Genomic DNA, 27,685 nt, shown 5'->3' on the forward strand with positions numbered 1-27,685 from the left:
ATTACAGAACCAATACTAGCGTTAGGAAGCCAGATATTATAATGAGAAAAGATGGTGACGTTTGGGCAATTGATGCTCAGGTAGTAGGTACTGGGCGCCCACTTACCTATTGCCATAAAAACAAGGTCCAATACTATGAGCGGAATTCAGATCTTGTAAGGCAGATAAGAGAGGAGCTTGGAGCAGCTGCCCACTTTACCAGCGCCACCATCTCTCTATGCGGCGTATGGAGTGCCGCTAGTTACAAAGGATTTATATCCATTAGGCTTATCCAAGAAAGACTTTCAAGTGATTTCCTTGAGGGCTCTGCAAGGGACGCTAGTGGCGTGGCGTTACCATCAACGTATGACTAATACGATAAAATGAACTGGCGTCGGGAAATGCTCTTGAAAATATTCTTTTGTACAGGTTCTTCAGAGTCCTTTTTAGGACTAATGTGAGAATAGTACTGCTCACTCGGTACGAAATTAAATAAATAAATTGCAGTACGTACTTCTGCTTCCATTTTTGAATGCGCGCGCACACATACACATAACTAAATAAAAAATGGTTTCAATAAAGAGAGCACTCACAATCAAATTTCACTTTTTTATTATTTTATTATTTAGATGAGAATATTGAAATCGACATACGAACAAATTACAAAATACGAACAGTTTATTATCTACTCGTTCTCCATTAATTAGTTGGGCAAGGAATGATGAACAATTTCACTGACTATTAAATTTTATCTAATTATTTTATACGTATAATAAACTTTCTGTATAAGTGGATTTTATTTATATAAATTGATACTACTCTCTGGGATTCCATGACCTCCTTCACCTTTAATCGTCAGAGCAAGTTTGTTTATAATATTTTCTGGTTGTATTTATCAGATAAGTATAGGAGTGCAATAATTGCCTTAAGGTCATTTTTTTAAATAAATATCGTCAGAGAGATACAATGAAAAGAAAAAAAAAACAGAGTTAGAAGCCATTTTTAAGCCTAAGGAAAGGCAAGATTCGCTAGGTGAAAATTATTTGTAACTTTTTAAGATTAATTACTTTTAACAATCCTTTGCGTGCATTAAAAGATGTTTTGTTTTTATTATTAATTTATTAATAATAAACAGAACGATAAGTTATTACTAATGTTAAAGAATATTATTATTCTTAACAAATTTATTATTCATCATAATTCATTAAACGCGCTTAATATTTATTTTCCAATGTTCAAAAATTTAACTCGTTAATTCATATCGCTTGTATAGAGTTTCTGTCTTTCTTATTCTATCTATCCATCTATCATTCTATCTACTTATTCATTTAAAAGATGAAGCTAACCTGTAACAACGATTAATTCGACTAGGAGAGTAAATGAGGTAATCCAAATGGAACAAGCTTTAAAGAAAAGTGAAATTATTTGCGGTAAGGACAAATGAAACTTTCATGACTAAAGTCATGCTGTATCTCAATAACAAGGAATTCTCTATAAGAAAGATAATCCAGCATGTTTATGTTGCTGCCACCTTCGCTGGTGGCAGCAGCATAAAAGAAAGATGTGCATAACTGCAACTGGCTTCTCCTTTTCAATGCCACATACCAAGCTGGAAGAGATAAGAAGTATGGGAAAAGTTGGGAAGTGCTAGAGGATCTTATTATATTGCACGTACCCGTTTATTACACGCAAATGATCTTTGCCATTGATATATAACTAATTTTCCTAACGATGGCATATTCCATTCCTCTTATTCATTTAACAAAAAAATTTACAGAACATAAACAACTTTTCAAGACCTACAACCAGTGGCATGAACACAGACCGCCATGTCATTCTTCAGTAGGGTGAAAATAACCTAGTCAAGTTCAATGTTAATAAAACACAGTTCTAACCTACTTTCTGGCAAAAAAATTGATCTCATTCCTTTACTTTTGGTAATACACTGATCACTAGAGAACACCTGATCGATCTCTCTCTCTCTCTCTTTCTTGGATTGACATTTTCCTCTAGGCTCTACTGGAATAAACACTATAGAAATAGCTTCGGCAACTTCTAAAAGCATCCTTTTCCACTCAAAAGTTACTTTTGTCTTATCCAGCTATTAACTTTGCACAAATCTGAAATCAATCCAATCTTAGAATACTGATTCCATGTTTCGGGGAAGTATATTAAATCCTCCTGAAACATTAAATCCTCCTAAAACGAAGTGAATTCACTGACTCACTTCGACTATCACCTCACAGATGGTCAATTTCAGCTTTATGCACCTTCTGCAGTGAATGGATGCCAGTCTGCTCTAGCAAACTGGCATCCATACTTCTCCACTTTCCACCAATACGTTTGTTCAAACACGAGCAACAACTGCCAAACATTATTTTTGCAATTCAGTTGGAAAACGACTTCTATAATTCTACTTTTATTTTATCTGCCTCTATTCTGGAGCACCCCCCCTAAGCTTTTTAACTTCCCAAAAGAAGTACACTTCCACGTGATTAATAAATATAAACATGTTTCTTGTCCTCTCGTAATTCTCTCCTATACGTAACACCGATGCATTATACATTCTGTAACTTCTCACTTTCAAATTAATATAAAATGAGTCCACTTCGAGTAGGATAAAATATCGTAACCGATATTTTATCCTACTCGAAGTGGACTCAAAAAACAAATACACTTTAATTAATAAAGTTTATACAGTTATGTATGCGTATGTTAAGTTTTAAATTATTATGTCTTCTCTATTTGTGATATATTGTTGAATATAGAAAAAAGTGAATATGCAGATGTTTTTCTGCAATTAATTTAAAAATCTATAGTAAACTGTACGGATATTTTATGTACCACATTAATAGTTGGGTAATGAAATTTGTGAATGTTTGATTCGATATTCTGGACCCATCAATTCGTATCATTAGAAATTGCTGGAATACTCGATTAATAAACGATCCTGTCTATGCATAATGTTGACCTTCCCTCAGACTTGTTTTTTTAATTCAGCTAATTCATTCTTTCATTTCTTGGTTCTATAATTTACAAATATCAAATATTGTTTTCTTTAATAAGGATAAAATCAGTTATTTTTTTTAAATTCCTTTTTACACTGTTTTCTTATCCGAATCAGGCTGATGAGAAGAACGGACGGGTGACTATTTACAATCTTGAAATCTTTTCCTTTGTGAGGTTGTTCTCTGCATCCACTTTTATCTCTTTCTTACGATCTGGAGATTTATTTCCTAGGGGAGAAAACAAAATGAAATGCTAATAATGAGTACTCAATTATTTTTAACAAAAAATTCGTGTCAGTACTAAATTAATATTACTTAGTGTTGCTAATGGTTGGATGAATTTGCAATTTAAAGAAAAGAAATATTTTATTATTCTAAGACAAATTTTTCAAATTTTCATAATGCTAAGTAGACTGATCCGCAAAGGATAAGGCCCGATTCAAATGGCCCTCTTTCATCATATCATCTAAATCATGATAAGATTAAAACAAGCGTCATTGCAAATATTAACGTCCGTCCTTCTGCATCTTCAAATTTCAAAGAGGACATCTTCAAGAGCTTAAGAAGACTACTTAAATAGCACCTACTATATAAGAAAAATAGAAATTCTTTTCACCTACCTGTTCCTCCCAGTCTGTTTTTATGAAACAGCGGCAAAATGAAGTGATAAATGCCAGCGTACAGCAGTCCCAGAATCCCCGAAGCCACTGCTAGAATTTGAAAAGCTGGACGAGTTCCATATTTAGCCATCAGATTTCCACCGATGAAACTTCCAGACCCTCGTCCTGAGAAAATTCAATTGTTAGCTACTTTTGACCATATTTTTTCCTACTTAATATTCAAGTTATGATTAAAGTAAAGGGTAGATTTAACTAAATACTCATGCTTTAATGACCTCATTTATTCTAAATTTGATTTTAGTGTTTTAACCAGAAGAGTGTATTACATCAAGAGTTGGATATAAAAATGCGGTGTTTATCATAAATTAAACATTAGTTCTACTTACTATTTCAGTGAGCAATAAAATTGTTTCTTTTTAGATGTATGAAGCATTATATTATACTCACTGCATTATTATATGTAATCAACTGTAACGTGCTGGCTTGGTTGGTGAAGTGGTTAGTGTAACCGCTCTTCAGCCAAGGAGTTGACGGTTTGAAATCCACCAAGGGCATGGATGTTTGTGATTGTAGTACTCGCCATTTACCATATATACTGCTATTTCTTATTATATATATATATGCTATTTCCACAGATGCAGTTGATATGTAGGTGTAGTCTCGAAATTCCCAGGGACGTGTGTATAAAAACCGCGTTTATTGTATAAATACAATAAACGCCGTTTATTGCATGCTAAAATGGAATCCAGAGAAGACTTCATCAGTGATTTTGAAAGGGGCGTGATTGTTGGAGCTAGGCTGGAAGGTGCATCTGTGACCATAACAGCTGAAATTACACATGTTAGTGAAGGAACAGCCTTTGAGATTATGTCAGCATGGCAGTCGACAGGACAAACACCATCAGCGAAATGCGATAGTAGACGAAAGCGCTTACTACAAGAGAGGGATGTTCGAACATTAGTGCGCTGTACCATGAAAAATAGGCGGGCTACTGCTGAAAAATTGTGTGAAAAATTCACTAGTGGGTTTCGTAAGCAACCCATTTCAATAAAATCTCTGCGCTGGGAAAAACAGAGTTGGATATCACGGTCGGGTTGCCTTACACAAGGTTTTGAACACTCCCGTGAACGCACGTCGTCGCGCCCAGTGATGCAAAGGTCACAGGCAGTGAACTACACAACAGTGGAGGGACGTGATATGGCCCGATGACTCCATGTTCACACTTTTTGCTACAAACGGATGAATACGTTTGTGGTGTCAGCCGAAGGAAGTTTACCAGTCAGAGTGCTTGTTTCCAGCTGTGAAAGGTTTCCGTGGTTCTATTTAAGTATGATTTCTGTTCTGATTTCTGTTTCGGTGAGTTCTGTTTAGGTCGCAATTTCATGGGATGGCTTGGGTTCACTTGTTGTGTTGGAAGGCAAAGTGGATGCTGCATATTATCTTTCAATCCTAAGTGATCATCTTCATCCCATGTTGACACACTTTTCTCCTGCACAGCCAGCCACGTTTCAACAGGATAATGCTCCCATTCATTTGCAAATATGGTCACCCAGTGGTTTACGGAACATGACAATGAATTGTCCTGTCTGCCAAGGCCATCCAAATTGCCAGACTTAAATCTTATAGACCATTTATGAGACATTTCGCGAGCTCTCAGGCAACTTGTCACACCTCCAAATAACAAAGGCGACTTGATTCAGTTTCTGCCATATTAATCGAAACGTGTCACTGTTTCCATTTTTTTGTCCATTACCTGTACATATCACCTAGAAACAATATTACAAAAGTGAAAAATACTTCATTTATTATAATCACAGCAAATATATTATATGAGCAATATTTCGATGTTCAGAATTTGTCAAAAAAAGCAATATTAGCATTTTATTTAACTGTTCATTGTGAAATAGTATACTATTCATGGATATAATCTATGTATATGTAGTTGTATATCCTGTAAGCAGTAATGAATGATTTATGAATGAATATGGATATTTGTTTGATATGGATAATGCATGAAGGATATATTTTTCTGAGTAACTGGTAAAATTATTATCATTATTTCAAAAATATATTCGAAAAAGTAAAACTTTCACTACGAATTTATTGCTAAAAGCTGACACCAAGAGATGAATCGAAAGCAACTGGCAGAATCATTCATTTACATCTTACTACTTATCTCACACGCTTCAAAAATGGATACTTTTACAACTATTTAGAGCAAAAATTATCAATTCGAAATCAATAGAAAGCCATGTATTTTTCATTTGAATGCAAACCGGAGGTGGAAGATGCTGTCTTACAACTGAAACCAGAGATCAGTCCAAGAACAGACACAATCGGGGACATATAGAAACTTTAATGCATTGAAATTGACCATGATATTAGACACCGGGTATTATATAGTAATGATGAATCTCGACAATGGTATATTTACAAAGAGGACAATGGAAACGACAGATTATAATTAAACTGCCATCATCTCTTATGCAAATTCGCTATCTTTATAAAATAAATTGATTTAATTAATGCTTCTAATATACTTGGTTACGAAATGAATATGGCAAAATAATACTCAGTTGTAATAAGGGAAGACTGCATGCATGTTTTAGGAACTACTGATAAATAGCCCCCCCCCCCCTAAGTAAGAGAAATAGGCATGAAACATAACCAGGGTATACAGAAAAAACACAAAATCCTTCAAGATTTAATGTAATCACATACTCTGTTCATCATATACATAAAATAATTCACAAACGGCTACAAAATCAATATATTAATATTCTGATCTAACAACCTAATTCTACAACAATTTAGTTATAATAAACAGTTAAAAGACAAATGCTAATTATAAAGAACCCAAGAATGGTGAATCCTGCACATCCACTTATAACGCTGTATTGACAATGGTGGCTGTCGTTAAGAAAATCTGTGCCAACCGCATGACTATAAAGTGGCACATAGGGTTCGAGGATATATTCTCGGTACCTCTGCGAAGTTACGTTATCCCTATAAAACTATGAAGACGAATATGGCCATTGATCATTATTCCGTCCACGAGAACACTTCCATTACTGCAAGCCTCCTTTTATTTGATGTTTGAAGGATGGTACGGCATTCTTCATTCTCTCCAGATCAAACAACTTCTAGAATCCTTTTGTAGACTATGAAGGAACTCATCACAGAACAGAGCTGTACCTCATTTGTTAGGGCTTCAGTTACATGTTCATGTCACCAGTTTTGACGAGGTACTGCAGTGGTTTTTTGTTTAATGGGATACAAACCACTGCTTCCCTTAAGGGTAGCCCATTTGAATTTAGCCTTCTTAATACTGTCCGGTTGTAAATATTCCACCTCTGGCCGTAGCAACCTCAAGAGACAGTTGATAACAGGACATTGTAAGGTTATTTTTTACTGTTAGAGCCTGATCGGGGTCTTTGTGGATGACGCAGCCGTCATGCGACTTTGGTGCACTCTTCTTGTAAGGGTTTCTGTCTCCTGAAACGTCATTCACAGACCACACTTGGCGACACATTTAGCCAATGTGCTAAGTGGACTATCCAATTTCAAGTCTTCCAACCGTGTTTTATACGACATGAGTAATTTGCGCCGTGTGTACATCTGTTGAATAGCAGATCAATTTCAATATTGGATACTCGGAAGTTTCATGCCGGAATGCATATTATATAAAATATTCGTCTTCAGAGACTATTAACAGTATATGATGTCATATACAGTTGAACAGTATATGACGAAGCCACTCCAAATATTTCTAACCCGTCCTCTTATAATATTCTTTATTCTTCCAGTCTCGATCTGCCATATTAAAATCAGTTCGGTATAAATAATAATTTGCTTTCCTCATCTGGTAATTAAATGGTCCATAACATCACAACTTCCTTCGCTCGACACTTCCAACTCTCAACTGTGTATACTTCATGCTTATTATGAACAACACTAATTCACATTCCTGTCTATTCATATTCATATTGAATTTAGGCTCAGAAATCTCCAGAGTATTCTGCTTAATTTCTCCAATTAATAATATAAACTAAATAAGTTTACTCTATAAGCCTTCTTGCATTAGTAAATAACAACGAGACACCATTCAAGATAACTTACTGTTGCCTTCCTTTCCAGTGGTGCGAACAGTCTCCTATTATTTTTCGAAATTCCCTTCATCTCTGCTTTTTGTACTCAACTGTTATTAATTTCCTTTAGTTTTGTTTCTCAGTCTTGCTCTTCTTAATATATTCAGTATTATTCGTCAATTGATGGATTGGTGGGGTGCAACATATACCTTTCCAGTTAAAGGAATCCCATCTTTCTGTAGTGCTGTCTGTTTCCACAAACTGTACGCTCGGAGTATTGCTGCCGTAATAGCACACCGTCTCTTGTTTGGAGAGAATGATAACTAGACTCATCGGTTGTGTATGACAATTCATCTTTCTTTGAAACATCACTGCCTCTTAATGGAGATAAGAAGTGATTATTGTTATATTTTTGCGAAGTTGATATCTTTTCAAATGCGTAGTAAACATAGTGTCAATACTCAGAAACTCATTCATTAAAGGGTGCAATACTATAAATAGTAAGCGTTGCTACTCCTTATGGTTTCTACGAACTCCGATAGATCGTGCCTTCTGGGATTATGAGCACAGAGGTATAAAGGAATACTGTTAAAGCATGCCTGGACAGGAAATTAAACGCTCTTGGTCCTCTTAACTGCATGTTGCATGCTCCTTTTCTCTTTAAATAACTTATTTTTATCACCACCATTAAAGACACCATACATAAATAAACACAGTAACACTTAAGATGGGAAAAATGCCTAAGAAAAGACATCAACGAAAATCATAGAAAACAAAAAAACTAGATGAAATGCTAACTTCTAACGGTTAACTTCTTAGGGACAGATTAAGACTAATTAAAAGGTTAGATCTATGCTAGATTCCTTTATAAATTAAATAACGTGTCTTACCTGTGCCATAATGGATACCTCCGACGATTCCTTGCATGGTGGCTATCAGACCATCTGGAGCAAGAGCAGCGCTATACGTTGCAGCCGCTGTCCACTGAAGTTGGTAAGTAATTGGTTTCAGTACCTCATAAACTAGGACTATCCATGGGTTGTACATGTACGACAACCCCAATAAACGAATGAGATACACGAAGAATGCGATAACTAAGATATTGACTCTACCCACTTTTTTGATTATCCATCCTGACAAAACCAACACTGGTATGCTAACCAATCCGGACACTGTATTTGTAAGACCAATCAGATATTTTGGACTATTGAGGTCCACCAGGAACCAGCCTAAAAAGTTTTCTATAAATCCCCAGAGAGATCCAAGAAAAAAAAGTGCAATGAGTAACAGTACTGTCTCCGGGTTTCGGAATAGCATTATCGTCCTATACGACACGTTCTTTGAAGGAGCTGCGATTTCGAGTTGAGAAAATATTACTATGAGAGTTGTCAAAGCAACAAGACCGTCGTAAAAATAGAATGCTGGGAAATAATTTGTGTAATTTTCTCCCTGACTAGCAAGATCCACCAGATAACCTGAAAGAGGAGAAAATATAATACCGGCAATCGAACCCCACATTCTCTCTCTGCCAAATTCTCCATTGTGCCTTTCGGTTAATGCCAAGGAGGTTACGTCTACGAATCGGAAGCACATGGTTATGAAAGTTATATAACTAAGAAATAACACAAATGTGAGAATAACGGTCGTAAGTTTGTCTCGCCAATTAACTGTGTTGCATTGCTTCTGTAAATGTAAGTTGTTTGCACTCGATTGAGAAAGTTCATTTTGAAGTGCTGAGCAAATCAAAGAGCAACTGTTCATAGATTCACAAGACATCCTGAAGAAGTCTTCAAAGGTAACGGTATTCGACTGAGACAGCTGAACCAAATAACTGCATTTATTTCCTGAATCGGAATATCCATGGATGTTCACTGTGACATTCTTATTTTCCTCAGTTGTTGTGTTGGGTTCAGAATAACCACATGTTTGTTGTCCATCTTTTGAACATGGCTCTGAATCGGATATAAAAAGTTCCGCTGAACTGTTTTTGCACTTTAAATTGCATTTGATAAGTTGAAGATTCGTACTATTAGTGAAATCATTCTCGCATTTCCCTTCTACCAAAAGATGAAATTCTTCTGATGAATTACAAGTTATTTCGACATAAGGAGGCTTGCAGATAGGTTGAGGAGCTGATGGAATAAAAAGAATTCCAGTAGCAGTTAAAGCACACATGAGCAAACAAAAAACAAAAAGAAGTTTATGCTTTCCGATCTTGTCTGCTATCATTCCTATTAAAGGAGGAGCAAAAATCTGTGGAATGGGCAGGAATGTCAGGATGGCAGAAGTTTCGGTAATCGTTAATCCTAGCTGTTTTAAGTGGATGAAAATGTACGGTATCAGGGAAGAGTGCGCTATAAAAGAAAAAAAATAGCTAAATAATAATTTAAACAATAATAGTTATGAACATGTATTATATATAAACTAGTCCTACGTGCACTGCACAGAACTATGACTATCATTAACATGCGATCCTCAAACTGAAATAACATGGTTTTAAAATTCTAATAATTTACTTAAATAAAGAGACGAAAGGCTTCATACTTTACGCACCGACCGAGAGTTCGCTTACGAAAAATACACTTCTCCGACACTTTGAGTTTCTTAGTACTGAACGAGAGTTTTTGCTCACTTAAGGTTTCTGCCTGGTCTCCGAGGAGAACCAACCAGTTTGAAACAGCTGTCAGGCCTGCGAAACCTTATCGAAATAGAACAATAGAAGGCAAATATATGGATGCTCGGGCAAGCGATCTATGTCTTCTATGAGATCCGCACTAGGGGAAAATCGTAAAAGCCGGCGAGTGTATTCCTGTAAGCTCTCTGGTCAAATTTTGTAGGAAACTTTCACAGTTTCTGCATTCGGCTTTGAAATAATGCTGGATTTAATATCCACTTGATTTATATAAATCTAATAATTTAATTTACTTGTAATTAGCAAACTTAGAAGCAGGCAGCTGAATGAATGTTTATGGACAAAATATCTTTCGGCAGTAGTCGAAAGTATGCGTTGATTAAGGCATGTTCACACAGAATCTTTGTTGCTATGGAAACAGGGATTGGAGGAGAGAGAGAGAGAGAGAGAGAGAGAGAGAGAGAAGATATGTTATTTGTCACGAGTTTGACAGCTGCCAAAACACATCTGTGTCAAATATACCACCTAATATTATTATTACAAATATTAATATTGGGAGTGTCACTTTTATAATAAACATCACCCATTAATTTTAAAGACGGATCTGTGTTTGCAATTTGTAAAATATAAAAAGTCAATCGTTTTGTTTGTGAGTTAAATAGCATTTTTTCTTTCAAAATAAAATTGAGAAAATAACGTATAGGTTGATTTCAACGAAACTTCAACTGTTCAATAACAGGTAAAATAACTCGAAAGAATTACCTCCAAACCAGAAAAACTGAACAGCTTTTAGTGGAACAAGTTCTTTGTTCACTCTGAACCATTCTCGAGCTTTTTCGTTTTGCGTTTTCATGGTAATATCCTGCAAAAAATAAACATGGGTAGATGCAAAATCAACAAATGTAAAAGGACACATTCTTTACAAATTGTACACTTAGAGTGTAATTTTCGGGATGACTAAATCAGCAGCTTAGTGAAATTATCAGCATGTTAATGATTAAAGTTATCAATAACTTTACTGGCATCTACGTACAACAAAAGAGTCAAGTTTCGATATTTTCTTTGAGATCATTTATGATTAATTCCAATAAACTAAATTAATTACTAATGAATTAATTAAACTGATTAGAATAATTTTAGTTATTCAGATTAGTTAAATCATGCATTTTATCGTTAAAAGTATCTTTAGAAAAAGTGACATCAATTTTTATACTATTTTGAGCAATTCCTGTTCACTTAGGTATGACGAGAGAACTTCTTAAGTTTGTTCAACTTTCTGTAGAGGTGAGTAGGATAATGGTTTTTAAATCCATAAGGACGTCTTTTTTTTGGTAAATGGTATTTCATTTTCTTTAAGTTACCTGAATGAAACGAAATTCCATTTAATTTCTATTCAACTGTCTTTACAACAATAATGTTTTCTAGTTGTTAGTAATATAATAAATACTCCGTAGGGTAGTTGTTAAAATGTCTATTCGTTGATTATGGGACGGAAAGATCATGAGTTTGATTCCTGTGAATGAAGAGAGAGAAGCATTTATGTGGTTATTCAAATGAAAACGAGTTAGATGGTATCATACAGAAACCACGTGATTTGTTCCTGACTTTTTCATCTCTTGGAATATGCAAAATCGTGACCAGGAAACACATCTACAGATATGCAGGTATGGATGACTCAGTGGATAAAAAAAACGTCACTGCTCTCCTCGTTGATAGGCTATAGCGCAGACATATTACATATAGCTCTGGTTTACTCGGTAATGTTCTTTGGTAAGAGACACATCTGCGTTCGAAAGCCGCCTAAAATATGAAGAGCCTTTATAAATGCTTATATAAAGATAAGTCAACGGTTTTCATGAGGTGTTTCGCAGGGATTATCGTCCCAGAAACTCTTTTTTCATCCCCTAAACAGTCAAAACAATATTCTTAACTGTCTTTTAATTGCTTCGGGCTTACTTCAAAATAAGTACAACGACCATAATTTCAATTCTCGTCGCGACGGGAGGAATCTTTATCTGGACCATTTTAAATCGAAGGTGAGTTAGTCGATCTCATACGGAGGTAGCAGGGTTTTTTCCTCCCGGAAACTCGGTTTTTTCATCCCGCATACAGACAAATCGGCCCTTCAGAACACACGCAATTTACAGACATAGAATACTGGTTGTAGTTGTGGTGGACGTGGGCGGTAGATGGCGTTGATGGAGATGATTCGTAGTAGAAGTTCGGTGTAGTGGTTGAGACAGTTGTAGGTGTCCTCCCGCAATGAGTCTTCGGACTCCTTGAAGGTGTCAGGAATAATAATAATAATAATAATAATAATAATAATAATAATAATAATAATAATAACCTTGCTTGTGGAGGGTGCACGTGTGCTGCTGGGTCAGTAAACGCCAATAGTGTTGATCACCATGGGAACAACAAAGGATCTTTCGGAGTTCGATAAAGGGCTTATTGTGGGTGGTCGTCTGGCTAGAGCCTCGATTTTTGAAAGCAGTAGAATTAACTGGTTTCTCTAAAGGTGAGATACCCAAGGTATCTTACTCGTTCCTGGAAGACTGTCTTAGAATCACAGTTACGCCTCTTAGGTAGTCTTCCAGGAACGAGATCGTTGTCTCAGATGAGTTCTACGGACAAAGAGAACTTCCTGTGTGTAGCAATTGAGCGAAGCATTTAATGAAGCTGTTCCTTACATCTTACCGAACTACGTGCAGGGAATTGAAGGGGATCGATATTAGCGGTCTCATGCCTATACTGAAACCACTGAATTCTTCGAAGTTCCTAATTCAGTGACCGGTATGGGTAGATCATACTGTATGTGGTTAATTCGTTGATGTTTAACTAGTGTAAATACTAGTGGAGGGGGGGGGGGATGTGAAAAGTTCTGATAAACACCTAGAACAAAAGTGATATTAAAGCAACTGATATAACCACAAGAAAGAACATATCTTAAAACCCTTTAACCCCCATGTTTCATGAAATTGTAATAATTTGTTGTTTTTCTTTTAAGATATATATGAGAAGAAATGTCAAAAGTGTTTGAAGAAATTCGAACACATAGCAGTGGGGGCCGTCATCAAGTGTTTCGTGCTGCAAGAAACATCCACAACTGAGATTCACCAGACTTTGTGTGAGACGTTAAGGAACTGTGCTCATGCATATCCACCAGTTGACAGATGGGTGGCCAAGTTTAAAACTGAGCATCTTGAGACAACATATGTTCCCCCCCCCGGTCAAAAAGACATTCCACAAGGATCACATCTAAAAATAGAGATGCAGTGCATGCCATTATCCTTGGTGATACACGAATACCAGCCAAAAACATTGCAAAGACTCTGGGGACATCCAGTGAACAAATTGGCGGTCATTATCCACCAATATCTGGAATGCAGAAGCTCTCAGCGAAGTGGGTCCCCATAATTTGAATGCTGACCAAAAGAGAGAATGTGTCCTGCATCATCTCAAGGGATTTTGTGTCATTTTGAGAAGTCATGTTCAAATATTTGGGTCGTATTGTGACTGTTGATGAAACATGATTTCATCACTATGACCCAGAGACCAAAAAACAATCAATGGAGTAGAGACACAAAGGTTCTCCACGGCCAAAGAAGTTGCTAACCCAAACCTCGATAGGGAAGGTGCTTGCCATTGTCTTTTGGCAAATGGATGGATGTAATCCTTACCAAGTACGTCAAAAAATGGTGAAGCTTTTAAGCAGCAGTTTATTCAACAGCTCTGAAAGAATTGAAAAGGTACTGAACAAAAAACGGTACTGGAAACTGAGCAGAGGTGTGTTGCCTTTGCAGGAAAACGCACTTCTCACACTACTCATAAAGCCTAACAGACAATACAAAAGTTGGGCTTCAATTGCTGCCTCACCCACCCTATTCGCCAGACCTAGTCCCACCTGATTATTTTTAATTCCCAAATTTAAAGAAACACATAAAAGGAACAAAATTTACCACAGATGATAAAGTCGCAGCTGAGGGCTGAGGGAAATCATATTTTTTGCATACATGCCAATGAATTATTTTGGCCACTTGATCATGACGGTATTTGTAGTCAGTTTGAGCTATTTTGCTGCAGGCACTGATTAGATGTTCTACAGTCTCATCTTTCTGATCGCATAATTTGCATTTGCAGTTATTATTGATGTTCAAAATTTTTGCTTTCATTGCATTAGTTTGTAATGCCTGTTCTTGAGCTGCTAGAATCTATCCTTCTGTTTCCTTTTTAATATATCCATATTGTAGCCATTACCACGTCTTGTTCATGTCAATGTTTTCCTCAATATCTCGAAGAAATTAGGCCATGTAAGGGTTTATTCTTCCAGCGTACATGTCAGTTATTTTGCTGTTCCCTTTTTGTAATCGGATTCATTTCCTGTTGCTTTTAGAAGGTCCTCTTGTAAAATGTCTTGGAATGGCTTCATATCGACAAAGCTATTGTCGTTGTAAATAAATTTTTTAAATTCTTTCAGTCTGTCTCACTTGCAGCAGACCTCATCCACCTATTTTTCTTGGTAGGTACAGATGGTAAACATCACTTTGCGGATACAATGCATGATGCATAGTCATTAATTTTAGTTTTGAGGTCCAGTTTCTTTTGTCTAATCTACTATGCCAGCTGTGTATTGGATCACTGGTATTGTTCAAGAATCCATTGCTCGAATTGCATTCAATTAATTAACCTTTGTTATCAGAATTGAATAATCAAAAGAATAACCAAAACTAAACTTGCTAGAGTCATTTTGTTTTCCTCTTTTAGAGATAAAATTGCACATTTTGTGGAACCAATTTCCATTTTGATGTTCTGAATAATAATACGAACCGTGTTCAGTAATGAGTCTATTTGCTGGGCCGAGTTTTCATATAACTTCAAGTCATCAATATACAATAGATGGGAAATTTTAATTTCCCATCTATTGTATATGGAATTTAGGAATTTCATTTAGAAATTCCTAAATTACATTTATTTATTAGGAATTTCACATCCAAGTTTTGTTTTCTTCAAAATCATAGACTAAGGTATCAAAGAAATGGTGAAGAGTTAGGGAATCACCTTGACAGGGAATAACCTTGGAAAATTCTACGTCTAATGCTAATATCTTCGAATCGTTCACTATATAATGATTTTTGAGCATCCATAATTTCGTAGCAGCAGCCAGAATCGAACATGCGGTTTTACTAATTTGAAATATTTATCTTTCATCAAGAGAAATGCATAACCATATATCATCCAATGTTCTATTGAGCCTAACTGCAACAAATAATTAAATTGTTCTGCCATTTCTTCTAGTAGACTAGTTACATGCTTTAACCAAAATCCACGTAACTCATCTTTGCCAAGTGGGCTCCAATTGCTTGTAATGACTCGAATGTCTCGTAATGACATTTTGGATTTGTTTTTGTTTTATTTCTATTTCCTTAATTTAGGAGGCGTTTATATTATGTTCAATTGGTCTGTCCCAGATTGACTTCCAAAATTTGACTGGTTCTTCCTTTTCCGTCGAATGATTGTTTGCATTTTTTTGTCTCTGCAGAAACTGAAAGAAGTGACGTTTGTCCAGTCGATATTGCATATTTGGTACATATTGGTTGATTCTTGCTTCATATCTTTTACTTTTCTGTGCAGCAAATTCTTTGTTTTAGCTTTTCGGTAAATTCAGCAATTGTTTTGTTGGCCAAATTATTTATGATTTTGTTTTTGATGCTATTAATTTTCAGCCACCCTTCTTTAAGACTTTTTAAGTTGCTCAAATCAGCTCGAAGTTTGCTGACTGTTCGTTCCAACCCATTTTTCATGGCGCAAATTACTTCATCTTCGGTTTTTGATTTCACTCTTTGCAACCAAGTTTCATTGTAATGATATACGCTGTATAGGACATAATTTGTTTCCATTAAACGTTTAGTTATGATTATTTTTATCACAGCATCATTTCCATCTAATAGAAGCAGTTTTATCCTAGATTTCTGCAGGATGTGTTAATATTAGTAGACTTATACAATCATTTATGGAGTTCATGTTCCAATATTTCCGACTTTATTTTACGCTGTACTTCTCTCAAAACATTCTGAGGTATGTCGTCAGCGTGATGATCACTGATTTAAATTTCGAAATTCTATTTGGCTACCTCCTGTGCATTTTTGTTAATAGTGCTGTTGCTCTATTACGTAACTCTTGCCGCTCAAGTTCAATAAATATTTTGTTGCGGAAAATGAAATTCTTTTGCTCAATCAGTGTTCGTTCTGTTATTGCGCATTCTGGGAAGTTTTGTTTCCAAAACATATGCATACGCTTTCCAAAACCTCATTTTTTACTATGTTTCATCACTAACATTAATCTGTAAAATTTCATAACTTCCTTGCTTTCTTCTATGGTCAATTGTTTACGTTTGGTTTGTTCTTCTTATCGTCATAATCAGGGATAGATAAATACCCGCTTTGGACTCTTCATTCAGAAATGTAATGGTGATATGAATGCATGAGTTACAAACTAACAAACCTCGCATTTGTACCTCAGCGCATTTTATTTCATCCAGACCAGTTTAGACGTCCACAAAAACATCAACCATATATTTATTATTCAAACCTCGCTCTAAGTTTTCTTTTTCTGTTTTTTTCCCCCTGTGGAATGTTCTTCAGATCGTACAAGTTCTCCATCTCCATATTTAGACAAAGCTTCCCTAAATAAAAATTATCTTTATATAGCAATCCAACATATTTTATCAAATCGCAATGCGTTGATAATATACGTTCAAAGTGGTGTTTGAGGAAATTTGGAATTAACTCGCAGTTTAAAAAATAATATAGGAACATGATATAACTAAGAAGATTTTTTTTAATCCAGTAGTGTCTTGTATATATTCTGATAATTTTTGGACTAAATTGTATGTTTATATTCTTTTAAATTCTGATGCAATTATTTATCTCTATGATACATACGACTAGTAATAAAAGTTTAAGACGATTCGTTTATCGAAAATATCGCCTCGTAGTTCCAAAATTCCTGAATTTTGTTGATCCTGAAGGAAGCTTCTGCGCATAACTTTGGTTAGGATGTTAGAAAAATTCCAAAACCTGGATTTCAAATCTCTTTCTTAAACAGTCTCTTAGAAGATGACAGATATAAGCAGTTCAAATAGAAAGGCAAAATATTTATAAATAGAGTCAACTGTTTAAAGGAGACCCTGAACTGGAGCTTTTCAAAGAAACATATCTGTTTAAAAATATTTCCAAAATTATCTATAAAAGGACAGCCGACTAATACATCAAAATAATTGTATGTAATAAAATACCTAAAAAAACTTGTTTTTTTGATGTACACCAACACAAAGGTAGAACATTTTGCAGTATCTTCAAGCGTTAAAGAAAACCGTAATTTTTTCGTTACAGCGTCATAATTTTCACAGTTTGATCTAATTTTTTTCATCCCGATGAGAATGAATTTTTCTCTCAGCGCACTGATTTCAATAACATTAAATTTTGCATCTACCAGAATTTAAATAGTTTTGCAGATAAGTTTGCATCTACCATAATTTCCATTCGTAAAGAGAGGACACTACAGGACAAACACAGTCTTGGATAAATAAATCGAGAATGTATAATGTATACTCTTTTTTGGGGGGAGAGGGAGAGGGACTGAGTCCTTGACTCTTTATCCCTTCATCTGATTGATGAAAATGTGTGGATGGAGTATTACTGAGCTATAAGCTTTGATCATGGCAGAAGGGTAATAATAGGAATAGCCGCGCCTCAGTTTAAACTTCATTGGCTGCAGCATTGCCATCCATTACCCTCCCTGGATATCCATTTTACTCGCCTCGTACGAAATGCATGGGCTTCAGTTTATTAAGAAATGATCTGATATATATAATATTAAATAAAAGTTCATAATTTTTAGAATATTATTCATAAAAATTTGGTTACACTAGTATTATATAGAAATGAAGAAAAGAAATTATAAAAAGTAAAGAAAAAAACACTTGATCTGAGAAACCAGTCAAGACTCCAGAATACTCGCTTTTTTTGTGTGCATCTCTACTTTTTGCAGTTTTGTAGCTGCATGCTATTATAGAGTTATATTAGTGGTCTGTTACGTTCGTATTAGGCATGGCCTATTACGATTCGAAACCGCGACGGCTTCGAGGATAAAATGGTTGGCCCTATGCTTCTGGTATGTCTTGGACGGGAATCAAACCCAAGTCTTTGTGACCATAGGGCTTCGTCTATACCGACGCTACAGGTGCTAAGCGTAGAGAATTTGACTGGCAAGTTGAACCGCGAGTACACAGAATATAGTTAATATCACATATCTCTGGTTTCCTAGAGTAAAGTGTATCAGTGATAATGACAAGCTGTATCATTATCTTAAATTAAGGGAATATTAAATCCCACATTGTTTTAAAACCGAATAAGAAATTCAAAGATTTGAATCAGAGAGTTTCATGCCGAATATAGTAAACTATAAAAGTATCGGCGATCACTAACATAAAGCTAATGCAAGTGACCCTAGTACGTAGTACAATACCGGACAACTCGCAGCAAAGGTGGTGAAGTTCTGATCGCTATTCTTAGGTATTTTCCATAATGTAAAAACATATTTCCTAGGAAATGTATGCTGTTATTACATTATGGTGGAAGGTCACTACCCAGAACCGGTTTCAGCCTTTTTTGAGGGTTCATCAGTGAGTAGCTAGACCAAATTAATACCAAAGTGTATAGCGAAAAGAACTTATATACTTTGCTATACGAGTTTCCAAACAGGTGCAACCATAAAGTTACTTAAATATAAAGAACCAATAGGCTTCATTTCAAAATGAAAATGAAACCTATTGGCATTTTGAAAATGAAAATGAAGCCTATTAGCCCTTTATATTTTCATTTATATTTATTTAAAGCCTAATAAAGAGCCCATTGGCTCTTTATTAGGCTTCATTTTGAAAAAAATTAAAATGAAGCCTATTGGCATTTTGAAAATGAAAATGAAGCCTGTTGGCTCTTTATATTTAAGTAACTTTATGGTTGCACCTGTTTGGAAACTCGTATAGCAGAGTATATAAGTTCTTTTCGCTATACACTTTGGTATTAATTCGGTCTAGCTACTCACTGATGAAGCCTCAAAAAAGGTTGAAACCGGTCTGGGTAGTGACCTTCCACCATAATGTAATAACAGCATACATTTCCTAGGAAATGTGTTTTTACATTATGGAAAATACCTAAGAATAGCGATCAGAACTTCACCACCTTTGCTGCGAGTTGTCCGGTATTGTACTACGTACTAGGGTCACTTGCATTAGCTTTATGTTAGTGATCGCCGATACTTTTATAGTTTACTATATTCGGCATGAAACTCTCTGATTCAAATCTTTGAGTTTCTTATTCAGTTTTAAAACAACGTGGGATTTAATATCCCCTTAATTTGAATAATGGTTATATCGCCGAAATGAAGCCTGTTGGCTCTTTATATTTAAGTATCATTATCTCTTGCCTTTATATATTGCTGATTCAGCAATATGTAATGACAAGCTGTATCATTATCTTTTGCCTTCAAATATTGCTGATTCAGCAATATGTAAAGGCACTAAATGACATACCGAAAAGAAATACCGAAAGAAGAGCTTAGAATTAAGTTGATCGAGATATTATCATTACGTTCAGCAACATATTATCATAGAATGTAATATTATTCATGAATCATCTCCTTACAACTGACTGACAATTGTCGCTGTTTGTCAATAAGAGATGGGAAAAATATGAAAAGAAACTTAAGTAAAACTTAGCTGACAACACAGTCTGACAGAAAGTAACAGGAGAGTGAAGTGGATAGTGTATTCCTAACGTTAAACTTGCGTAGTGACGATGCCCTTTGACGAGGAAGACTTCACAAGGTTTAAATCTTATCCGGAACACGAAACACCTTTCCAACGACTTTTTCAAATGAGACCAAGTCAGTGGGCCTCAAACGAAGATAACACGGTTTTATAACACTAAGAAATTCAACAGTTTCAGAACACAAGCAAATAAGCAATAGAACAGATCCAATTAACAATAATACTACTCTGGGTAAGATGGGTAGATGTTTCAATCAAGTATATAAAACACGGTGTCCGTATAATTGTGCAAAAAATTTGTGTGTGTGTGTTAAAAAGAGAGAGAGGGAGAGAATTCGATGTCTATTATATTACGAGTAATTTACACGCATTCTGCGTGTGAATTACTCGTAATATAATAGACTTCCAATCCTTTGAAAGAAAGCGGCAATATAATGAGTCCTTGGACTTCTTGAAGGTGTCACGTTATAATATTAATATAATGCACCATCCGTTTTCTTCCAACTGATGAAAACCTTTTCTAGTTTTTCAGGAACTCGACAAGTTTATTCACTTATTAAAATTTAAATCCTACAGAGATTTCCTAATCATATTTTATGCTATAAGACCTTTATCTTTTTTTAGCTAAAATATTAAAATATACACGTCGTGCAATTCATCCCCTTTCTGCACATCCTTCTCTTTGTAGAATCTACACGAAAAAAAAATACCCTAATCTAATCTGTTTAACATAAATACAGCTTTAGACATATGTGAATTAACTATCTAAAATCTTCATGCCTACTTGTCTAATCCTAAGATATTCGCGTAATCCTAATGTATGTGACATTTGTCCTTAGTATCTCTCATATACAAGGGACGGATGTTCCTGAATACGAAAATAGCAAGCATGACTTACATTTTGTTGTCATCGTTTAATAGCAGTGTTGCAATAGGATTAAACGTCACACCTGTAGTTGATGGAAAAAGTGGGATTCGAATCCAGTATTATTATTATTATTATTTTTTCTATATTAGGTTAAAACTCTAAAAATGAAACCTACGAGAATGAAGACTTGCGCATCCTAAAAATACACGGCAGCAATGAAACTAAAAGAAAACAAACGTTCGTGTTGGGCGAACTCTTGCCCCAATATTCGTAGCCATCATGGGTCAACTAAACCGGTCATTTCGTCACAGTAAAGTACGGATTGCAGTAACATAAGAAATGACGATTGTGAATATATTGCAAGAAACACCACTCACGTGTCAATACACGTACTCGAAGTATTTCGAAGGAGTAATGAGTTGACATTGGGTTAGTAGCAATTCTTTTGTAGCTGATTATGTTGGATGATTGCAGTTCTGTCAATGGCTTTACACTGTGGACATTGTTATTTCCAAATTAACCACTCTTTTCTTTAATTTTAAATTTTAAATGAATCAAATAAAATGAATCAAGTTAAAGGTAGGGAAAGAAAAGAGTGACAAAGTTAAAATGGTGAGTCTGTTGCTGCGGCATGACAGAGAGGAGCTTAGAAGGAGGCCATAATCGCAAATGACATTATGCGCAGGTTATGCAGACGGTGTGGTGTGGAATTCGTGGACGTGTGGAATGAGTTTGATGGGCGAAAGGACTTATACAAGATGGATGACCTGTATTTGAATGGACTTGGTGTGCGGAGACTGGAAAAAGTGTTGCTGAATGAAGTGAAAATGGATGTGCAGAACCAGGGAAACTAGAACTACCAAGGAGGGGGGGGGAGTGTATATGCAAACACCAGTGAGACAGTTGAGTGTAAAAATGTATATAATGTACCCGAGCCAATACTAAGGACAAAAAATGGGAATGGGACATTTAGAATAACGCATCAAGATAGGGGTGGGACAAAGGGATCACTGCATTTCATGTATACTAATGCCAGGAGTATTAGGAACAAGAAGGAAAAATTTTTGGCCTTGATTGGCTCTTCCTGGCCACAGGTTATTGGCATTAGTGAAACATGGCTGACGGAAGATGATATAGTTAGTGGGATAGAATGTGTAGGTTATAGTGTGTTTAGGAGGGACAGAGAGAATAAAATGGAGGGAGGGGTGTTATTGATGATAGCTGATGAACTGCAGCCAAGGAGAATTGAATTTGTGTTGCAGAAAAGTGAAAGGAGCTCATTTGAAGCTATTTAGTGTGAGATTGAGACTGGCAGAATAAAATATACAGTTGGGTGCTGCTATAGACCAGGTGATGGAATAGATGGTGGAGATAGTATGCATAAACAAATCGATGAAATGAGTGGAAGGAGGGTAATTATTATGAGGGATTTCAACTATGGTAACATTGAATGGAAGGAGAAGACACATGTGAGGAAGGAAATGGATTTTATTCAATTATTAAGGGATAACTATCTGAGACAGCATGTAATTGAAAATACTAGGGGTGTGAGAGTGCTTGATCTGGTAATAGCATCTCACAATTTGACTATAATGAATATGACCATGTTGTCACCTATTGGTGAGAGTGATCATAAGGTCTTGACCTGGGAGGTGGCTAAAGGTGTGGAATTTTTGATTAAGACAGGGTATATGTGGAATTACCGTGCTGGCAAGTTTGACAAGCTTAGGAGATTGCTTGGATTAGTGCCATGGCATGTACAACTGCAAGGGCTGGACGTCGATAGAGCATGGGAAGTGGTCAAGGAGCATTTACAGGAAGTTATGGCTGATTGTATACCAAGGGTCCGAATAATAAAACAAGTAGGGGTTTTATGGATGAACAACACCATTAAGCTTGAGCTGCAAAAAAGAAACAACTGTGGAGGGAATTTAAAGAAAGGGGTGACCTGCAGGCACACGAACGGTATAAAATGCAGGCCAGAAGGGTAACAAGTGTGGTAAAAACAGCAAAAGCCGAGTATGAAAGGAAACTAGCTATGCAAGCAAAAGAGAATCCCAAACAGTTCTTTCAATATGCTGCAAGCAAGAAAAAAACTGAACATGGCAAAATGATTTTAAGGAATGACGATGGTAAGGAGGTCACTGAACCAGTCGATAGAGTGGAGTTACTGAGCGCGCACTTTGCAAAAGTATATCATCCAGGTGGTGACAATGAAAAAATGAAGGAACCATTAGTTTATACGGGAATTGTGATGAATGAAGTGGAGGTGAATAGTCTATTACAGAACCTTAATGTGAATACATCTGTGGGATTGGATGGTATACCGGCACGGGTCTTGCGTGAAGCAGCTAAGGAATTATCAGTGCCCTTGACCATGTTGTTTAATCTGAGTCTCGGGTCTGGTTTAGTCCTGAAGGCGTGGAAAGAGAGGAAAATAGTTTCACTGCATAAAGGAGGATCCAAGACTATGGTGGCAAATTACCGACCGATCAGCATATCAGGAGTCGTTGTCAAGGTCTTGGAGAAAGTAGTCAAAGGAAAAATACAGGAATGGATTGATGAAAATGAGATACTGTACAGGGGACAGCATGGCTTTGTGAAGGGTAGATCACGCCTCAGTAACTTGCTCAAGTTTTATAACAAGGTGACGGCTGAACTGGATAAGGGAAATGGGTTTACAGTGATAGTGCTGGACCTGGTAAAGGCGATTGATAGGATACCACATGGAATTCTAATCCGTAAACTACAACATATGGGAATGGATATAGGGTTGGTGAGATGGATAGGTGGGTGGTTAATGGAGAGATATCAAAGAGTAGTTTATTCAGGAGTAGAATCCAAAAGACGGCCTGTGACTAGTGGTGTGCCGCAGGGTTCTGTTCTTGGACCACTGCTGTTTAATATGTTCATTAACGATATAGGGAAGGATTTAAGTGGAACAGTTCATTTGTTCGCTGATGATGCAAAGTTGGGTAGGGCGATGGTGAATGCAGAAGATATCAAAGTCTTGCAGGATGACTTAGATAGATTAGAGTTCTGGGCTAAGGAGAATGGATGTCAATTTAATGTGACAAAATGTAAGGTTATGTGTTTTGGGGTGAAAAGATTAGCAGCAGTATACCACATTGGTGGAACTGTACTCCAAGAGATTGATGAGGTCAGGGACTTGGGAGTGTTGGTGGATAGGGAGATGAAGTTTAGGGGGAACATTGCAAAAGTAGCTAAATCAGCTTATCAACTCACTTGGTTGTTGAAAAATACCTTGACGAGCAGAGACAAGCAAGTTATTGTACCTCTATACCGAGCCCTGATAAGACCTCATCTCGACTACTGTGCCCAGAATTGGTCACCTCGGTTCCTTCTTGATGGGGAGGAGGTGGAGAGGATCCAGAGACGAGTGACTACGATGATAGCGGGTCTATGGAATGAACCATATGAGAACAGGTTGAAGATTTGTGGGTTGCAGAAACTAGTTGATAGGCGGAAAAGGGGAGATATGATTGAGACATTCAAATTGCTAAAAGGATTCTATAGGATTAATTCAGAGGATATTTTTGAGATCAGGATTGGTGGTGGGAGAACTAGGGGACACCTATGGAAGCTGGGAAAGAGTGTGGTTAGCAGTGGTGTTAGAGCTGGGTTCTTTACTTTTAGAGTGGTAAATGAGTGGAATAAGCTGCCAGAGTCTGTTGTGGGTGCTATGACAGTGAGCGAGTTCAAAGCAAGGTATGATAGATACTGTGAGAATGTCGAATAGTTGTGTGGACATGATGTTTAGGGCCTCCCTCGATGAGTCAAAGGACTCTCTGGAGTAGCCCGAAATAATAATAATAATAATATATAAATAAATTCCGTGTGATAATACTGCGTTCCCCCCCTTTTTACGGGAGTTCTCGGTACCATCTAGTACCCCCAAATTTTATCCGGGCTCTGGAACCGTCATAGGCTGACGAATCAGACCTATGGCTGGGTCAGTATCCCAGACTGTAATCCGGGTGTCCTCAGACCGGTTTGCCTGCTTGCGGGATGAAAAACACCAGATAAACTGGTGGAAAAAACCATACTGTCCACGCCCAGGACCGGCTAACTTGGCTATGGCAGATCCTTAAGCTCCTCATGTCGTTGATAGGAATCGAACCTCGGACACGCCTTCCTCAGGCATATTGTTGCGAAGCGCATAGCCACTAGGCTAACCGCGCGGACAAATAGAATATAATCTGCAGTTATCCTATGCTTAATATTACTGGGAAGGAACTGATTCGTCTATGCATTTATCTTATGGCGACCTGCGATCTCTTTACCCCTCTCGAAAGAGACAAATCAGCTTGAAAATGTAAATGCAAATCGCAAATATAATAAGTTAAACTTCCTATTATGTCCGTAACTGTTTCGTCAATAATTCAAAACACCCTAATCTTAATATATCTTATGTGTGTGTCTATATAATACCACCCTTTCCAAGTTAAAGTTAGCGTTGTTTGTTACTAGAAACAAACCTAAGCCAACTAGGAGTTTGTTGACACACTCGAGTTATTTTACGATATAAACGTAATGAGCCTTATCTAAGTGTTTTCCAGTACTAAGTACTGATTTTCACGTTTCCGTTTTTACTCAAGTCTAAATTAAGCCAACGATTGTAAATATCACGAAAAATCACGTGACATTCTCACTAAGCTTCAAATACTCTCCTTTTATTAATACTCATCTTCTACAGATGCGAAATGTATATTGATTTATCTAATATACAGTAAATCATACATATAATTATAGATTACTGTGTATAAATAAAGCGTAATTAACCCTGCAGACAATTTTATTTTTACCAAAAAAAAAAAAAAAAAACTTTTCTATTCTGATTACCATAAATTTGAAAGGTTGATGAGTTTATATCGACACAGTTTCTCGGCATTTAATTATGAAATATTTAATCACTTGCTTAACTGAATATTGTAATTCTGTCAAAAGGATATCATTGTTTTATTCTAACAAGAGTTTATAGTTTTTAAAATTAATTATTTGGTTAGAATCGTATTAGACAATTTTTCCGAAAATAATAAAAACGAGGCTGATGAATAGAATAATATCTCTTTATGATAAAACAAGTTATTTTGAGAAAACAAGTTAAAAGAAGATATAAAACAAATTGATATTTACGATCTTAACCAATATATTGTAAAAAACAGTATCATATAGACAAAAATAAAATTAATTTAATTATTATTTAACTAATAAATACATCAAACACTCTATACACCATTAATTATTCAACATAGAATAATATTATAGTTACACTTCTAAAGTTTTCAAAATGTATGTATTTATTTTCAGGAATTGTGACCACTAAGCTTTAAAAATAACAGTGCTTACCGATAAATAAACGCTTAGTGAAGTTTCTCAAAATTCCGGAGCATTATAGAGAGTAAGCACTGAGCAGCAAGTAGCTCAGGTTTTGGGCATTTCTGCTACTACGAATTCTCGGGAAGCGTTCTCACACAACTGCAGTCAGCCGGGGGGAAAAATAAAATGTGCATCACGATGTTTAATTCCGGTAGAGCTAAAACCTTATCAAACCAGTTGTGTCGCAATCCTAACGTATACACATGCGGACAGAAGAATAAACAGAATTCTAAAACCTGAGTAGGAAACGTAATGTTCGGTATTATAACAAGCATCGTTAAACATCGGAATCTAATTTGGTTGCTTGGAATTTAAGAAATTATGTTTATTAATTACACCCTCAGGTAAAAAAAATTAAATTTCCTCGTTATCTTTTTTAACCGGTATATTTTAAAAAGTACAATTTAATGAATTAAGCCAAGTGACTAAAAGAATTTGTTCCCTGATGTAAATGTACTTTTTTCACAGCTGTTGGCTGTGAAATCACTTCTTTTAAACAGATTACGTGGAAATAATACTTGCTAGTAATTAAATATGAACCCCCTTAGCTCGGTCGATATAGATGAAGCCCTTCGGTCGGAAAGTTCTGGATTCGACTCCCATTCCAAGACGTGAGGAACCTTTATCTAATCTCTTTCGACTGAAGGTGAGTTAGCCGGTCTCATACGATAGGTAGGGAGTTTTTTTAAGCCTGAAACTCGGGTTTTTCGTCCCAAGAACAGGCATACTGGACCCGTGAACAAACGCATCTACATATATAGGACATACGGGGAGTCATAGGGCCAACCACCTTATCCTCGAGGCGGTCGCTGTTTCGAATCGTAATAGGCCATGCCTAATACGAACGTAACGGGACCCCCCCCCCTAGGGCCTAATATACATATGAGGAGGAGGAGGAATAATTAAATATACAGATACTATTTTTTAAATTATTTATAGCATTATAACTCTATACGAAATCCTTAACTTTATTACAGTTAAGTGCTACTTATCAAACTCAGTTCTGTGGCTACGAAGTCATTTATAATTCCATTCCCACAACTAATTTCATGACAAGTGAAAGACTAAGTAATGAATAACGAATTGTCTTTTTGATTCCATTAAATCTATCTGTGAATTCTGAACTTCTTTGCATGATGAACCAAGTCCTTGACTCTCCATCACTTTATTGATTGTGGGTGAGAGGTTTAGTGTGAGTGTTTTACCAGCTCTTTGTGAGCATTCTGTGTAGTTTCAACTTTCTTTTGCGATGAAAGATTTC

At 36.1% G+C, this 27,685-nt stretch overlaps 1 protein-coding gene across 1 annotated transcript; it reads right to left on the minus strand.

The window, feature by feature from the left end:
* Positions 1-2,945: 2,945 nt before the first annotated feature.
* LOC150109162 (major facilitator superfamily domain-containing protein 6-like) lies at positions 2,946-26,531 on the minus strand. The gene is made up of 5 exons (XM_090405902.1): positions 26,395-26,531; positions 11,090-11,189; positions 8,586-10,049; positions 3,608-3,772; positions 2,946-3,215 (listed from the first exon to the last, which is right to left on the minus strand). Exons 2-5 carry the CDS (start codon positions 11,178-11,180, stop codon positions 3,133-3,135), a joined length of 1,803 nt encoding a protein of 600 aa, XP_090262028.1. The 5' UTR covers positions 11,181-11,189; positions 26,395-26,531; the 3' UTR covers positions 2,946-3,132.
* Between the last annotated feature and the right edge of the window lie 1,154 nt (positions 26,532-27,685).

The sequence above is a fragment of the Typopeltis vanoorti genome, chromosome 2, assembly GCF_054136105.1.
Source record: "Typopeltis vanoorti isolate ZY-2024b chromosome 2, IOZ_Tvanoo_1.0, whole genome shotgun sequence".
NCBI classification, from domain to species: domain Eukaryota; kingdom Metazoa; phylum Arthropoda; class Arachnida; order Uropygi; family Thelyphonidae; genus Typopeltis; species Typopeltis vanoorti.